The 17,844-nt window shown below is 41.3% G+C and overlaps 1 protein-coding gene across 6 annotated transcripts in view; it reads left to right on the forward strand.

Moving 5' to 3' along the window:
- Nucleotides 1–17,844, forward strand: part of syt1a (synaptotagmin Ia) — a 243,483-nt gene that overhangs the window by 179,405 nt on the left and 46,234 nt on the right. For all 6 annotated transcript variants that reach the window (XM_010887234.4, XM_010887237.4, XM_010887236.4 and 3 more), the window contains one exon: nucleotides 11,298–11,480. In XM_010887234.4, the coding sequence (XP_010885536.1) occupies nucleotides 11,324–11,480 (157 nt within the window). In that variant the 5' untranslated portion in view covers nucleotides 11,298–11,323. The remainder of the gene's footprint in view (nucleotides 1–11,297; nucleotides 11,481–17,844) is intronic.

Consider the following 17,844-nt stretch of genomic DNA (forward strand, 5'->3'; position numbering starts at 1 on the left):
TCACTTCTGTCCCCTTTAGGGAGGATCCATGCAAAAAATAAACATAACTTGACAGGAAAAATAAGCCTCTTAACAACTACAATATCTCACACTGGAAAAGAAACAATTGCTACCATCTGCAGCAACCACACTTGTTCAATGGAGTAAGCTGTGTTTACTAGGCAAACAACATTGTCAGTGCGTTCCTACACCTTCCAGGTCACAGGTCTGGCCAAAGCGATGCACGAGATTGTGTTGAGCCTTATATCACAGCGAGAGTATCTTGTTGCTATTGTGAATAAAAAATTGTATTTACGTAATTTGTTCATTTAAATTCCTAACTACTGATGTATTCTAACAAGGTTGTGATAAGTTTTGGGTGACAGTGAGCCCATGAAAGCTGCCACCCTCTGTCCTGCAAGTCTATGTGCCAAGTCTCCCCACTTCCCTTCCGAAATTCAGGATTTGCCCAAAGCGCCAGAACTAATGCCGCTTGTTATATTACGCAAGCCACCGTTTCGTGACAGATCTACGTTACCGTTTATGAAGTCTCTGCGTGAGACGTCAAGTCTTTCCTACTTCTCTCCCCTCCGTTCCACACGTCTCATCAGTTACCAGGCAGTTTTCTGAGTTGGGCATCTTTGGCCCGGGGAGTGGGCTGAGCAATTAGTCCCTTCTTGACCGCATGACTCACCCATCAGTCTCTAGTCCTCAGCCCCTCTCCACTCCCTGGCCCTTCCTCTTCTCCATTCCTCCCACATTAACCTGATTCCGATGAACTCCGGCCTCCCCAGAGGGTGTTTATATTAGACCGGGTCCCTAACCGCCCCCAAACGCTGCCTAGTTGGCCTGGGTGTTTGGGGGTAGCTGTGACGGTGTAGGCAGGGGAATGGGTCTGTCTTTCCTGTAATTGTTTCTGTCAAAGCTGATAGAGAGGCGAGTTATTCAGCCACCCAGAACGCCCGGCGCTGGCATCACCATCTCCTCCTGCTATGTATGAAAGGGAGGTAGCGGGAACGGAAAACCCCAAAACAATGGACTGTCACGATTCTGAAAGCTAAGAGTGTGAGTAATGGATGAGTAATGGAGCCTAATGGGCCAAAATGAGATAATCACAAGATGACTGATCCACCAGACACACATTCTGCTTTTGTTGTGTATTTAGGAGTATTATAGTACGATGCACCAGGCGATGTTGCTGTGTGGTGGCAATTTTCACTGTGAAAACCCTGTTTGAAAACATACAATTAATGGTTGGTAGACTTCTAACCGGAAATTGGAAAGGTGTATCAGTCTGGCAGTAGATAAAGACTAGAGAAGAGGTATGAATCCCACAGATGTAATTGTACTAGCCTAAATCACCAGGTGTGGTCCCAACAATGCCAGATCTGGTTGTGAAGCCCCCAATCTTGGGACGGTGTTTAACATTCAAAGCTCACATCCAGTACAACACCATGGTTCTCGCCTTGGTGGCCGCAAGGGGAGATTCCCCTCCCTGTCTTCAGGAAATGTTCGTACCCAACATCCCTCATGGCGCTCTTCATTTTGCCACATCGGGTCTCTTGGTCATCACCCAGTCTTCCTCGCTCCCATTGGGTGGTTGGTCATGTCGTCATGTGTAGGCACTAAGTCTGTACTGTGAATCACATCTGCTAAATGACGACAATGGAATATTGTTTTTTTTTAAATGATTGTTGGGACATTTTTCAGAAAAAAAGAAATTTGGAAAGAAATTGAATGAAAGGGAAACGGATCGCTGCTACACATTAACATCACTTTGATGATGCCGACTTGTAACTTGGGGAAAAGACCGGTGTTCAGAGGCTGTCGCAAGAACAATGGCTCTACTGCTGTGATGATTCATTTACTTTTCAAAGCCTCAATAGCCTACAAACATTCAAAATTTCCCAAAGTGGGACCAGTCACATGCTTTATGAACAACCCTGCGCTCTGTGGGGATTAGCTCATGATTCTATAGTGTCACAGGAGGTCGGACTAAATAAGGTACACCTGAACATCCAGTGTAATTTCCATCCAACAGCTTCTAATTCAATAGGGGATGCTACCAACTCGCTCTGATTTTAATTCACACACTTTTAAAAATTCATCCTGGTTTAGATGGACCCATAAGAGCTCTAGTGACTTTACCTACACACCTCACTACAGCCAAGCTTGGCTAGTTCCCAGCTCTCCCTCAGACCCTGCTCTCCTCTTCAGGCAAACTTCAATAAGACTCCGAACCCACTTTTAAACTAGTGAGATGAATAGGGCTAGGAGAGACTGTGGACCAGAAGAACAGCTGTGAAGAACTGGATTGGATTGTAACAGACAGAGGATTTTTTGGCCAGATAAGGCCCTTCTCCGGCCATTTGACCAACAAGGCTGCCAGTATTTTCGAGGCCTTCTTCATAGATGTTTTGCTCCTGCACCTTTGCGAGCAGTAATTGAAAATGGGGGATCTTTGTGCATTGGCTTAATATACCTGTCCCCTACTTGCCGCAAAGCGGGGTTAATAAGTTTTTCCAGTTCCATTAGCCCTTGAGATTGCCTGCAGGTGATGGTAAAGACTCTAGGTGGACTGGGAGAGAGCGGGTTTGGGTCTTACTCCTCACTCTTATCTCCCCTTACTGCAGGCTCAATCATTTGCACCGCCTATTACATATACAAAGACATTCCGAGTCCTTACTGTGTGTGTGTGTGTGTGGTCGTGTGTGTGTGTGGTCGTGTGTGTGTTTGGTCGTGTGTGTGTGTGGTCGTGTGTGTCTGTGACCTCCATAGTAAATTAGTATCCTGCCAGTAACCCCTTTCTAACTGGCAGTGCGCCTGCGTGTGAATGTGTTTGTGCATGTACGCTCCTGTGTGGGTTTGTGTGGGTGTATATACGTTTGTGTGTGGGTGTATAAGGTCATTAGACCATCCTCTAGTAAATGAGTGTCTTGCCAGTAACCACGATTTGACTGGCAGCTTGTCCAGCACTCTGGAAAAATAGCAATTGCTCTAGTTATCAACTTATGTACCACTCCAGTGGGCCAGTCCATAGGAGTCGGAGTTCAGAACACTCCATATCCTGACCATGCCAACTTTCTCTTTGGCTCTGTCTACACTTGACACTTACTTGCAGCTTCTACAGATAGAATGAGAACATCTCATATTTGGTCACATTGTGGTCGGATTATGTTCAGATCTGGCTTACCATCTCAGGTTGGTGGACAGGGATACGATTAGTCAACCTGTGAGGAATTAAAGATGACAATCCCAATATATTTTTCTGAATACACGGTATAGCAGGGAGAAACCCTGTTGGAGCGTGTTCAAATCCATTATAAAACAATTGAAAGAATCGTTTGGATTTTTCCAAATGCATGTGGGAGAAACACCAAGACGTGGCTAGGGATCCTCTGTTCAGATGAGACCAAAATGCAACTCCTTGGCCTTATGCAAAATGGTGTTGTAACCTGCTAATCTCCCTGAGGACACCCATCCCCAAGATGAATCACGGTGGGGGCAGCATCATTATAGACATGCTTCTCATCGGCAGGGACTGGGAAAAATGGATGGTGCCAAAGATGGGAACATCCTAGGTGAAAACCTGCCTCTAAAAGACCTCCGACTCGACCGGAGGTTCACCTTTCAGCGAGACTGTTAAACTGACGGTCTAGTATGGCCAGTCAAAGCCTTACCTTTTTTTCATTTTGCCGAAGACGCAGCCCTGTTTTTAATTTTTTGCTTACACATGTAAAATAACTAGTTTTCCATTGTATTAAAAGTGGTGGTGATTAACAGCTCTGTAAATATCATTAAAAGTCCTAGTGATATCGTAGCATATTAATTGTGCTCTATAACAGTGCTTCTTAATGGCTCGCTCATACATAAACACAGACACACAGGCCTGTGTCTTAATCCCATAAAATGTAAGGCAAAGTTACAGCTGTCTTTAGAGATATACTGTAGCCCATAGCCATGCAAACTACTCAAAAGATAAGTCAGAAATGTAGAAAGGATTTTAAAATAAACTCGAGGTTGCCTATAGCCTATTGTTCTGGTAAACATGCATCCATTGAATATAGACTGTCTTTTATAAAACAGTGCCCATAGGTTGCTCTGTTTTACCAGCAACATCTGGGGAAGTGCTTTCCTGTTACTGAAATGGATTTGTGCACCCTCATTTACATGTTTCAGGACGTGCACATTTTTGATTGTGAAGTGCCCGTGAAATGTTTTTAATTGTAAAATCCAGGCACTGTTTGTGCATAAGATCTCCAAACTGGTCTCCAAGGAAATGTCTGAAACAGTCCTTAGAATATTTAAATTGTCATTCACAATTTCCATGTGTCTCTTTAATGAAACACCTCTTGTAATATGTACTATCAAAATATTAGAACATGGTCATGACTCATTTCCGTTAATTCAGATCAAGGGATTGTCATATCTTAAGAATGAAGGCTTTGAGCATATGTCGAGTTGAATCAAAGTGATTGGTAATCTATTGTTTAAATGTTCTTACATCCACTCTAGAGACAGTGTCAACTGGATGGACTAGTTAGGTAGACCAGGGCTAGTTGTCTGACGGGTTTGTTTTCATGGTGCTTATTTTTGCTGGACCGCGTAAGCTGAGCTGGCCAAGAAGAGCGAATGTCTCTTATTGACTGACTGATTGACTGAGTACACCTTGTTAAATAGCGTAGTGGTTATAGAAGCGGACCTGCAAACTATAGGTCCCGAGTTCGTATCTCCTCGTAGGTGAAGCAAAGTACGCATTATGAATTGTTCCGTATAGACTATGTTCCGGCCAGTGGCAAAAGCAATACAGTCCATAGACGCTATGGTAGTGGAAAACGTAATAAGAAACGTTATTCAGTTTAACACAATCCTCAAAGGTGTCTAGCGACTGCTGAAACATCTAATTCCATGGTGTAGTGGTTAAGGACCGTGCCTCTCATGTGGAAGACCCAAGTTTGAATCTATTGAGAGCAATGTCATTTATTAATAATTTCTGTATGATTCCACGATTCTTGTCTTTTCACTTTCAAACACAAAATGTTAGTTATCGTCACCTTTATTGATGGTTATTGTATTAATGTCATTCACGAATGAAAGAAAAAAGTATGTTATGCCATGAAAGAAAATACGTTCTTATGCCATGAAATGAAATTGGCGGACTCGCTAGCAATTGCTCAAAACTTTTTCTGACTATTCCAGTAAGTTAGTAGAAACCGGTAAAGTCTATTACTGGTTAAAACGGCGGAGGTTAACTTACATTGATACAGTCAGTTTAACTGTGTCAATGTCATTCAGGAATGGCCAATTGTTAAAACAGCCAGTGGCAAAAGAGGATTTGTTCAATATAAACACAACTGACAGCGGCCAAATGTGTAATGTAGTAATGTAGTGGTTAACAACACTGCCTTTCACGTGGGTGACACGGGTTCGAATCTCGAGAGGGCAAGACTTTTTATTGCGGCTGAACTAGGCTTGCCTGGTTTCGTTTTCTAAAGGGTCCTGTGTACTATTTTTAAGGTTAAAATATGTGGATGACTTTAAATATATTGTATGTTCTTTCATGGTATTATGGCACATCCATTAACTGGTTGGTCGCCAAGTCAATGTTAGTTGTTTGAATCAGAATTTCTTTTTTCTCTTGCCTTGTTCTTGAGCAAGGCAATTAACTCTAATTGATCCTGTGGCGCCAACTATGTTGCCCAGGCTCAATTTGGAGAGCTCGGGTTAAAAGCAGAAGTTATATTTTTGTTGTACCATGTGCCATTATCCGCTACAATAATTTAAACATGTAAAAAACATTTCACAGGATAAAATGCTGAAGTTTTTTTAGGAAAATCCTTAGATCAGTGATAGGCTTGGCAATTTCAAAGACTTAGAATGTTTGTTTTTTTGCTTGATTTCTTATTCCAAATGGAATCCACTTGTCAAACAACTACATGCTGTGACATCACAGTCAATCCTGTGATTGGGCTAGTTGTCATAGAATGTATTTTGAGATCTGAAGACACATTATACCCGTTTCAACCCAAGAGCCCAAGTTAATCTTTTTCCTAAAATGATGTACTGGTGCTGGGAAATGTTATTTAATTTGCATTTAATTAAAAAGTGGGAAAACCAACCCCCGGTCTCCACTACTTTGAAATGCACAGTATTTTGTTCCATGTCCCTCTGTTCCCTTGAAGATTGCACTCGAACCATTTTGAGGATTGATCATACATGCAAACCTTCCACATATTAATGGAATAGGTTGTGGGGCGTGGGAGTTTCTTGTATATATTAATTGGTACTTCCCAGACTAATACCTCCCTGATTAAATATAGTTGAGTTAATTGTGCGATGTGGTGCCACCGGTCTCTATGTATGCATGCAGACACAAGCTTTCATTTGGTTCCTTTTTCTCCTTTTCATTTATTGTAATTAAATTGTTAGTGTTCTGTATGGATTGAAAAGGTATCATAGTTCGGATTATTAGTTTATCTGTGTCTGTCATTTGCAAGTCTTGGCATAGATTCATTTAAATGGTCAGTTTTTCCAGAGCTTTCAACTGTAACCAAAATGGGAATATATTGAAACAACTAAACACCTATTGTTTGCAGTGAAATAATAGAAAGCTACACCCTTACAGATGGACTGTAGTTAATGGACATGAAGAAGCTGGACGACTGGTGATGAGGACGACATAGTGTTACTATGACATTGAAATGAACTCAAAGCACTTTCTCCTATTGATTCCAACAATGGGTCCCAGTGGGTCCAATTAGTTAACCCCAAATCCCTCTCTGTGAATAGGACTCAAGCATTACCTGTTTATCTTTCTGTCTCTCTTCCTACCTTTTGATGTCTTTTTTGACAAAATAATAACAGCAATATTAAAGCCTTCTTGCTTAATGCTTGCCCACCTAAGCAAATACGTTATTTCTGGTGCCATTTTCTTTTTGTCCTGATAACGCCATATTGACCATGCCTGGAAGTCCCTCAAAGGGAAATATGCAAATTGGCTCAGTACTGCTTGGGTTGAGGGGAGGCATGTCCCAATTTTCAACTATTTCTGTCAAGTGCTGTCCACATCGGGTCAAATATCGAAATACTTTGAATGTAATGTAATTGCCAATGTATATCCCGTTTTATTTTGAACACGTTGAGGTTCTACCGCGGCAGCCCGGCTGACATTTTGTGGTCTAAAATGGCTTCCCTTAAAATGCACCTCAAATACTGAGTGAGCGGTTATAAGAGAGACTTTTTAGGGATTAAAGGTGGAGCAGGTTTTTAACACTGAAACGGAATGACAGTAGCACATCAGCCGGAGTGTCTGTCTCTTATCGATTTTATTAAGTTAGTCCACCAAGCCTCTGCTGGGGGCAAAATTACTTTATCGCATCAAGTAATAAACACAAGTCTCATTGTACTACTGAAGTACTGGAATATGACCAAATCTTCGACCAAATCTTACATTCGAATGGTAATAGACATGTGGAATGCTAATACACTAATAAATCCCTTGACTCCTGAGTCTGATGATCTGGTGTAGTTATAATGCATGCGTATTATGTGTTCAAGGATTGCAATTTCATTTACATGTAGTAGCTGCTACATCACTGGTGACAATTAGTTGACTGTCACCTCTTTGCTAAATTATGTTAACCGGTCAACCATCTGGCTGTTTAACTCAAGGGTTCTGGCAAGAAGATATGTTATATACAGTATATGTGTGTGTGTGCTCATGTGAACTTTTCATATTCTTACATGAAAGTATACTTTTTGATTTCTCTCTGATGAAATGGACTGCAATATTTTTCCCTGGCTTCCCTGGCGTCAGCTTTACTGCACATCTCTGAAGGCTTTAGAGTGGCGTGATTTGGCACCCTTGTAATTTCCTCAAACAGCACGGGCCGAAACACTCTGCCTGCTGAGACTCAGGAAAAGATTGGAAACCCACAGATAAAAACTAGGGATGAAAACCGCATGCTTTCTAAATCTGAACTTTCACGGTAGCTTAAAGAACATGTTTCTACGAGTAATAGTTAGACTATCTCTATAGAGCTGGTGTGTCTTCATGTTATTGTTCTTGGTTGCAGTTTGCTACAGTGATTTGATTTGATTTTTTTTAAATGATACTAGACGTTAGCATTTATCTGCTGTGCAGGAAAACTCTTTCCACAACAGGACGATACCTTTAGCGACATCTTCGTCGATCAATGAGACTCAGTCCATTTGTACTATGTTTTTTCCCTCCCTTTTCTTGCACCGTTTGGGAATGTGGGGAGGGAGGTGACCCAGTTAGTGTGTCAAGTCTGGGGAGTGAGGAGGATTTGGTCTGATCTGGGGCGCCGCCAGGCACAGGGTGTGATGGGGAGCCTGCTGAGCCATCTGTCCGTCCTGTAATTGGGTAGGGCTTTTACACCTGCATGGCACACCCTGGGAGATGGGAGACAGCCGTTTGTGGAGTGGAAGTAGCAATGAAAAACTATGGAAAGCTAAATATCCACTCTCTGGAATCATTTATCTTCCGTCTTTGGGATTTTTAGGCTTTGGCGTCTTGGTATTTAGCTGGCCAAGTATCTCTCTTGTATCTGACAGTAGTAGCCTCAGTAGTGGACAATAAAGGTTGTGCTCTTGCATGAATGCATATCAGCATAACAAAATGGCCGCCTCGTGGTATAAGGGCATTAGAGAATTTTATCCCATGCATCTCTAAACATGCTTTCTGTGATGTATTATTTAGCTGTGGTTGAAGGTGGTTTATAATAAAGGCAAATAAAAGGGCAGGTATTGACTTTGTGTTGAAATGCAGATATGATCAGAGAATGAAAGTTCATGGAGACAAATTAGCTGTCAAGTTGCTACCATGTTCATGAGGGTCACCTACCATGAAAGTGTGTTCAGCTTTTATACAAGACCAATCTATACAGCCAGGATAGCCTGTTAATATTGCCGGATAATCCTTGAAATGAGACATCACCGTCTATGTGGGTCTCCAACTATTTTATCATTGAAAAAGGTAGTATTGCTTAAACCATTTTGTGATAGTATGAGCATTTTCCAAAACAAAAATCAAGCCTTAGTTATGACAGCATGTAGCTGTTGTTTGGTGCTTCAACCTTGAGAACAGAAGAACTACGTGATGTAATCACGCCTCAGCGTCTCAGCATCGGCTGCTGCTTCCCTTTGATTTACTGGGCGTATGAACAAATGCACTGGGAACCATTAGATGAATGACTTGTTTCAACTCTGTCACTCCAGCATTGCATCTAGGGCTTTTCTGCTCAGGATAAAGTAACTGTGAGGGTCATTTGATCAGGGCTTGTCACAAAGGTCTCTCTAACACTCCCAACTGTCTGATGTTGTCTAACGATGTCTCCGCCAAGCTGATCCTGCCGTTAACATTGTTCCCGCCGTGCTAATTTATTCAAACTAGGCTATTTTTTGCTTATGGTTTCTTGTAATTACAGCCCTTTTGTGGAGCTCGTCCGTTCAGCCTTTGTGTCTGACTCATGTGTCAGGAGCAGGAAACTTCAGCAGGTGTGCATTAGCATCATTGGGTTGGATAGGACACGGATGAACATGAAAACATCAAGCCTGAGGCCCAAAAACAATACTTACCATTCTGTTCCCCGCGGGATCAGTCCCATACGCAATGCAAGAACAGACACCTCCCACATAACCTACTCCATCCTGAGAGTGGCATTCCGCTCTGAAAGGTCCTCTCTCTGCCTGTGCTGAAGTGTCTCTGCTTTCGGCCTGTCATGCCTCTCCAGTGTTCAGCCCCCACACTAACCTTGCTGCCGCGTCTCAAAGGGAGACCAGGGGAGGCAAAGAGAACATGAATGTGTGGGCGGAACCTTGAACCAGAGGGGCGATTCAAAGGGCTTACATAAGCACTGATTGCCGTGTTCATTCGCAGCAATTAGCAGAGTTGTCAGGGGAGGGTGTGGGGTGAGCTAGTTCTGTCTTTAGAAAACATCAGTGCTTGTATACCTTTAATGTAGCAGCGTATTGAACTACCATACGTCATGGTTTATTGTTATTTTGACACCCCCTAAAGCATGTCTTTGTCAGATCTGCCGGGGACAGTCTAAATATGTGTTAAGGGCGCAGCTGGAGAACACAGGGCTTTGGTACGTTCACAGCGTGTTCCCATACAACAGCTGGCAAACCCTAAGTGTGTGTGAACAACACCACCTCATGCTAACAGGCTTGTCAATGCCTTGCAAGTGTGTGAGCCACAGCAAATACCAAGCCCTGAATCCTGTCAATATACTGCACTTTAAAGTTGATATATTTTTTCCCCATCTTGAACACGCTCAGATTTCTGCCACCGAGTGCCTCGTAGTGTATAAGTCCTTTCTTCAATCCACAAGCCTCTGAATCTACAACATCATGAAACACGAGGTAACAAATACCTTTTGTAGGACAAGATTGGCATGCTTTTTATTCACTTTAATAGTGTAGAGCACTATGCTTTCATATACCCAACAGCCCTGCTACTAACCCTACCCTTGACATTCTGACGCCACAAATATGCACACATACATAGTTACAGAAAAATTCTGCACTGTGAATAATTTCAATCCTTTACATGCTATAAAGGTTAGCCAATAGCCATGGTGTATTTGTTTTGCAATCCGAGCATATTCCCCGGAGTCCAAAGACTAGAATGAATTAGTCGTTCGTAATCCTCAAGCTATTAACATAATTTACATTCATTGAATACTGAGTGGGGGCCATTTTGACCACATGTAGAAGCAATTGGACAAAGCATAATATTAGCATTATATAATGATGTAAGATATCATGTACAGGACAGTTATACTGTTCATATGCACATGATCTGTCAACCTGGTCAAAATCTGGTGGTATTGGGTTATGATATAAAAAAAAAATCTCCCTCTGGTTTCAAATGGCACATGGGTCCCCCTGGTTAAACTGAGTACACAGTGAAGGGAGCGGTCTGCCATTTGGGACACTCCTTGTCTGGTGTAAAAGCCAGCTCCATCCGCCTGGGGCTGCTACTAGATCCCAGCAGGATCATTTTGGGATCCATGTGACGTTTACTCAGGTTGAGCTAGCAGCTGCTCACACAGAGAGAACGCTGCTCACTCATCTACGGCAGGGCCAGGGAAAACTGTCCACGACACACATCTGTCACAATGAACAAATCCCACCTGACGGTCTCTTACTCTCTGTAGCTATCGGTCTCACTCTCAATTTGTCTGTCTCTCTGTAAATATCTTATGGTTACATTTAGTGGAAGAAATGTACTCCAGAATTCGGGACAAACATGTGTTAACTGCCTACCTCTCGGTAATTCTCTGTTATAGCTTCTGCCTGGCTGCCCACCACCATCATGACTGAGGCCCGAAGGGAAGCCCTGGCAGCTGCCCAGGTGCCCACCACCGCCTCCACGGGAGGTGCCAACGCCACTGACATATCTGGCACTGGAACCAGCGAGGACTTCTCCAAGCTCAAGGACAAGTTCATGAATGAGCTCAACAAAATCCCATGTGAGTCACATTAATGTTTCCTCACTTTAGGGGTTGGGTTTTAGGTTGAACAACCACAGATGTAAAAAGAGGGTTATAATATACGTATGATTGATTCATTGACAGACTCCACTGATCAACGGGCACTGTTGGATAATTGAAGGTGCAGAAAACATTTGGTAACATGATACAGCCACCAGTCATGTGATAGCAGAGGTTTTTGCGTTGTTTTTTTGTTTCTGGTGAAAGCAATGCAGAGTCTAATATCTTCCCTTGCTGGCCTAGTACTGTAGAAGCAAGATTGATAATTATATGATATGGTGTATAGTTTGTATATTTCTGTATCGTTCCCTAAAGCATTATCCCAATTTGGTACAGTATACTGCTGTAATGTACATGTATTCACTTTCATAGCAGCTAAAATTGTCATACTTCAGTGAAAAGGCACATGGGTACCATTGTTTTAAGTCTAGAATCACGTTACGTTATCCCAACATTAATAATACCTGAATGTTGGTTTGTTAATTATTAGACAGTTGCTGAGATTATATTCCATGTTATTTGTCAATGATGCAAAATGCCAATTGTACACTCTATGTAAACCACAGCAAAGAACCAAGAAACATCTTAAATGCTTTGGTCAGTAAGTTAATATTTCCACTTTCACATGACCATGCTTTTTATCATGAGCTCCCAGATCCAGAATGAAATCAAGTATGTTCACACAAGAAAGAGAATGTTTGGCTATGTTCTACAAACTGGGCCCACCAAGCTCTTACCACCTGTGTAAGGCCTCATACTGAGGTGGAGGAAATGCATAGACTAGCGTTAGAGAGCTGGGTGTCTTTGATCTTCATCTGTCTTTGCCCTCCTTAGGGGGACTGACCTGCCCGGCAAGAATTTGGTGATTGATTCAGTAACTACTTCCTTTAGTTGTCGCACAAATGCATAACAGCGTTTGAATTTGTTCTTCAGCAACAAAGTGCGGAGTGCATGCGGTCATTATTACTGGTTGGGGATAGGGACCGACGGTTCACTCATAATTACTGTCTACTTTTAGAAACCCATTTGGCATTTTAGATGATTAGAAAACAAACAGCTTTGATTTCAAGTCTTGTACAGAATGTTGCACTCCTGACCAACTTCTCCAAAATGTCCTCCCAAGTGATTGTGTCCTTCCCTCTGACGTAATTGGGACGGCAGCATCCTTTTGTTTATCTCAAACCCCAGTCACTTATCTAGTGGATGTGGTTGCATTCAGCCTCCGCGTCCTAAATATAGACATATCCACCAGCTCACGTGGAAGTAATTCATGTGTCAGGAAATGGCTCCCGTGAAAGAGAGGCTCCATTGCTTTAGCAATAGACGCGAATGACGCCACTTGTCATATTATGCCTCTTTAGATTTATAGTATATTGAGGCAGATGGTGATTTCTCCTGCGTATGGGAAAGGCTCATTTAAAACTAAAAGCATATTGCTTTGGAAAATAAAGATGTAATCTAGAAGCGCTAGTTTGTAGCCTGTGGCCAGGGAACACCACGCACTTTATCTCAACCCTTCAGACCACAGATACACAGTACTTACAATTATTTACAAATGACTAAATACAAACACTAACAATAAGAGATCTCCATATAATACAATTAAATTAACATCACTATGAGTATAATATAAGTATAGTGTAAGCCATAATGAGAACACTGGGGTTAGTCTCTGGTGTCTTTTTGGTTCAGTGTAATGGTCCTTAGTAGATCTTCCTCTGTGGAAGAGCAGAAAGACGTGCAGTCTGACCTATGTAACCACCAAATCAGACCGACCCCCCCAATCCCGGCCAACCACAACTAACCTGGTGCCACAGCCTGCACAATGAAATTGGGTTTCCTTCACCCTGCCTGGATCTCTTTTCACTGTCTATTTGGCAACGACTCTGTGGCAACCGGCCCATTAGTCTTCGTTGCCACCCATGTACCACCTTTCTCCCTAATTATGACATTGTGTGATGTGGACAACCACTAAATAAGGGGTTGTTTGGTATGCATCAGACAGAAATGGTCCCTGCAAGCAGCCCCCGAAAAAGCCACTCCATTATAGTAGTAGGGATTAAATGACTGTTTTTGCTCCAGCACTCAGTCAGAACTAGATAACGAGTGACTCCATGCCGAGCCCTGCCAGTCTGATGAATGCCCACAAAAGTTTTTGTGCCAGGCCGTATCGATATAACCACTCCCAAAACCAGGACATGGCATGAATAAAGACATTTCATTGAAACAAGACAGCATAAACAAAATAGAACCCGTCCATTGTTATGACAAATCATCAGTTGTTGGTATTTCCATTTCTTTTCATAGGGCTAGGTGGATCCTGGGGGTAATGCGTAATGTCATTGTCAGAGTGGGCCTTCTTGTGCCGCATAACCGGTGTAGCTCAGATGAATGCCTTCTAACCTAACCGAAGAGCCATAGATTCATCTCCAAACCACAAGGTCTTGTTCAGTCCCATCTGTCGGCTAAGATTAACTGAATCACTAGAAACACCTTGTTACGTTTTCCCGTATCAAAAGTGCTTAGTGTAATTTCTCTCTAAAACCTTTCCAGCAATTATGACCACAAAAAGGATGTGGTCAGTAGGGCAAGTGTTTATGTATTTATCTACTTGAACTGCATATTTAAACTAATTTAAAGAGTATTTTTTATTTCAGAGTTTTTTATTAAGAATACCCACAATACATCGGAATAGTTTATTTTTACAATGGTAATTTATTGCATTTATTGTCAGTGCAAATAACAAAAATAGATCAACTCAAAATAGATAATCTCACAATCATTGCAAATGAAACAAAAAAGTTTCAAAGAATAAAGTATGTTGAGTACAAGCATGGAGGTCCTTGCAAATGCAATTTTGCGGAATATTCTGTTTGAAAAATGGTCTTATGTTATCATTTTTGATAATTGTATTTTTATATTTTATAATCCTTATATATTTGCCTTAGTCAGACTACTGAAACTGAGATTTCCTATTCATGTCCCCATTATTATTTTCTCCCCATCATTATTTCACCCTGCCCCGACCAGAATAATTTTTGCAGTCATGATCAGGATAATTTTTTTAAATATAATTTAATGGAGACTGCAACACTTTTTTAATGTATTTGAACTCTGCTGTATTTTAGGGTACCAAAGTTTTGGGAAACTTAGCATCACAGCTGTTTCTTGTTAGGCAGGTGTGTTTTTCTTTGCATGGTTAGTGATGGCAAAAAGAGCTGTCCATGTCTAATTTTGACTAGCAACATCGCATCCGGATTTGGAGTCTGTTATTTGTATCTGACAACATGAAATCTGAAGAAGGGTTGATGCAAGTCATCTTTAGGCAGATAAGTCAGAATACATCGATCAGAGACATAATGTTATGCAAAAATGATATAGGCATAAATGAATGAAATACCATATGCTGACGAGTATACCAGCAAAACTTGGTGAAACAGAATGGCCAGGTTACAGTTTGCTTTAAAAAAAAAGTACCTAACAAAGCCTGTAGAGCCTTTACTGGAAGAAACGAAAGTGTGAAGAAATAAAAGGAAGTGCCCAATGTTCTAAAGTATCAAATATGTGAACTACTCCCGGGGAGGCCCCGGACAGGGCCCAACAGGCAGGAAATCAATCCACCCACATTGCCAGGCATCAACTAAAGGGATACCCACCATTAGTTTTCCTGCATCAGTTTTAGATAGAAATTTCAGATTTTTGCAATGTTTCGAAGATGAAAATAAGCAACTCTTGAGACATATTTTACATGTTCATCAAAGGAGAGGTAAGGGTCAAGGGTAACGCCAAGGTTTCTTACAGTTTTTTGGGATATGACCATGCAGCCGTTGAGGTTCACAGTTGGATCTGCTAACAACACTCTTGGGTCCTAAAACAAGCATTCTGTTTTTCTTGAGTTTAAGAGCAAGAAGTTCTGTCATCCACTTCCTAATATCTGAAACGCATGCTTCCAAAGTAGCTAATTTTGGGGCTTCTCCATCCTTCATTGAAATATATAACTGTGTGTCATCAGCATAACAGTGAAAATGTACATAGTGATTTCGGATTACATCTCCCAGAGGCAGCATATATAGTGAGAACAATAATGGGCCCAGAACCGAGCCTTGAGGAACACCAAAGCATACATTTGCCTTGTCAGAGGATATGCCATCCACACTAAAAAACTGACATCTTTCAGATAAATAAGATTTAAACCAGGCTAGAACATGTCCATGTAGCATAGTATGGGTTTCCAATCTCTCTAAGAGAAGGGAGTGATCAATAGTGTCAAAAGCAGCACTAAGATCAAGAAGCAACAGGACGGATGCAGAACCTTTACCTAAAGTCATTAGAAGGTAATTTGTTACCTTTACGAGTGCAGTCTTAATACTGTGATGGGATCTGAAATCAGACTGGAGCTTTTCGTAAATGTTATTTGTCTTCAGGAAGGCATTCTGTTGTTGGGAAACCCATTTTTCTAAGATTTTTGAGAGGAACGTGAGGTTCAATATTGGCCTATAATTGTTTATTATGTCTGGATCCAGATTTTTTTTTTAGAAGAGGCTTAATTTCTACTATTTTTTGTGAGTTTGGTACACATCCGGAGGAAAGTGAGCAATTTATTATGTTCAACATTGGATGACTTAGCACAGGAAATAGCTCCATAAGTAATTTTGCTGGAATCGGGTCTAGCTGACAGTTTGTGGGTTTAGAACTCATTACAAATTTTGTGAATGTGTCGAGCAATGCTGTATCAAAAAATTCACATGTCCCCATTGACACCTGGTCAGGGAGGTTCAGGACATTCTCAGGACAACTGAGATTTTGAGGACCATAACTATTTGAGGAGTCAGTTATTGCTTTTCTAATGGTGATGATCTTGTCATCAAAGTAGTTCATGTATTCATTACAACTAAAGTGAAGACCCAATTCACTTGTTGAGCTTTGCTTTTTTTTTTACTTTGCAACAGTATCGAAGATACATTTTTGATTGTTTTTGTTCACCTCAATCAGGTTGGAGAAATAAGCTGATCGAGCAGACGTGATTTTCAGTATTGTAGTGTACTGTCTATCCAGGCTAGTCTGAATACTTCCAACTTGGTGGAGCGCCACTTTCGCTCCAATTTTCTGGAGGCTTGCTTAAGTGCTCTAGTATTGTCTGTGTACCAGGGAGCAAGTTTCTTGTTGCATATTTCTTTTGTTTTTAGTGGTACAACCATGTCTAATGTATTTCGCAGTGTTGAGTTTAGATCCTCGATTTGATTGTTTACAGATTAATTTACTCTGTTGTTAATGAGCGAACTTGTAAGAATATCAAGGACTTTATTTGTAGTGCGAGAATTTATAGTACGGTTTTTGAAACTCATTATTTGCAAAGCAAGTGGATTTCTTGTTTTAACGGTAAATGTAATAAAACAGTGATCTGATAATCCAGGATTTAGGGGGGAAATTATTAGATCTACTATCTATTTCTCGTGTGATTTCTAAGGTGTGATTGTGGCAATGTGTTGGACCTGAGATATGTTGGATAAAACCCATTGAGAAAATTATGGCTTCAAAGGCTTTTTGAAGAGGATCATTGGACTTTTCCATATGAATATTGAAGTCGCCAAAAATTTGAATACTATCTGCCATGAATACAAGGTTAGACAAGAATTCTGGAAACTTATTGAGGAACATTGTGTATGGCCCTGGGGGCCTATAAATAGTAGCTATGTAAAACGATTTATCAGCCGGGTTAACTTTCATGAGTAAAACTTCAAAAGAATGAAAATCAGTGATGTGCCATCATTTAAAGTGACTCTGATTAATCACAAAAAGTTCAGCTGGTCTAGTAGGATTTTCCTGACATTTTCTTAGTTGCAAAAGCCATGGTCCGCAGAGAGCTTCCAATGCATCAGAGGGATCTCATTGTTGAAAGAGGAGAAGGGTACAAAAGAATTTCGAAAGCATTAGATATACCATGGAACACAGTGAAGACAGGCATCATCAAGTGATTAAAATATGGCACAACAGAAACATTACCAAGAAATGGACGTCCCTCCAAAATTGATGAAAAGACGAAGAGAACTGATCAGGGAGTCTTCCAAGAGGCCTATGGCAACATTAAAGGAACTGCAGGAATTTCTGTCTGGCTGTGTGACAACAATCTCCCGTATTCTTCAAATGAATGGGCTATGGGGTAGGGTGGCAAGAAAGCTGAAGTTTGCAAAAACCAAAATCAAATCTCTCAAAAGCACGTGTGTTATGGTCTGATTAAAACAAGATTGAACGTTTAGGCCATAATTCCAAAAGGTATGTTTGGCGCAGAAACAACACTGCACATCACCCAAAGAACACCATACCTACAGTGAAGCATGGTGGT

The sequence above is a fragment of the Esox lucius genome, chromosome 23, assembly GCF_011004845.1.
Source record: "Esox lucius isolate fEsoLuc1 chromosome 23, fEsoLuc1.pri, whole genome shotgun sequence".
In the NCBI taxonomy this organism is placed as follows: domain Eukaryota; kingdom Metazoa; phylum Chordata; class Actinopteri; order Esociformes; family Esocidae; genus Esox; species Esox lucius.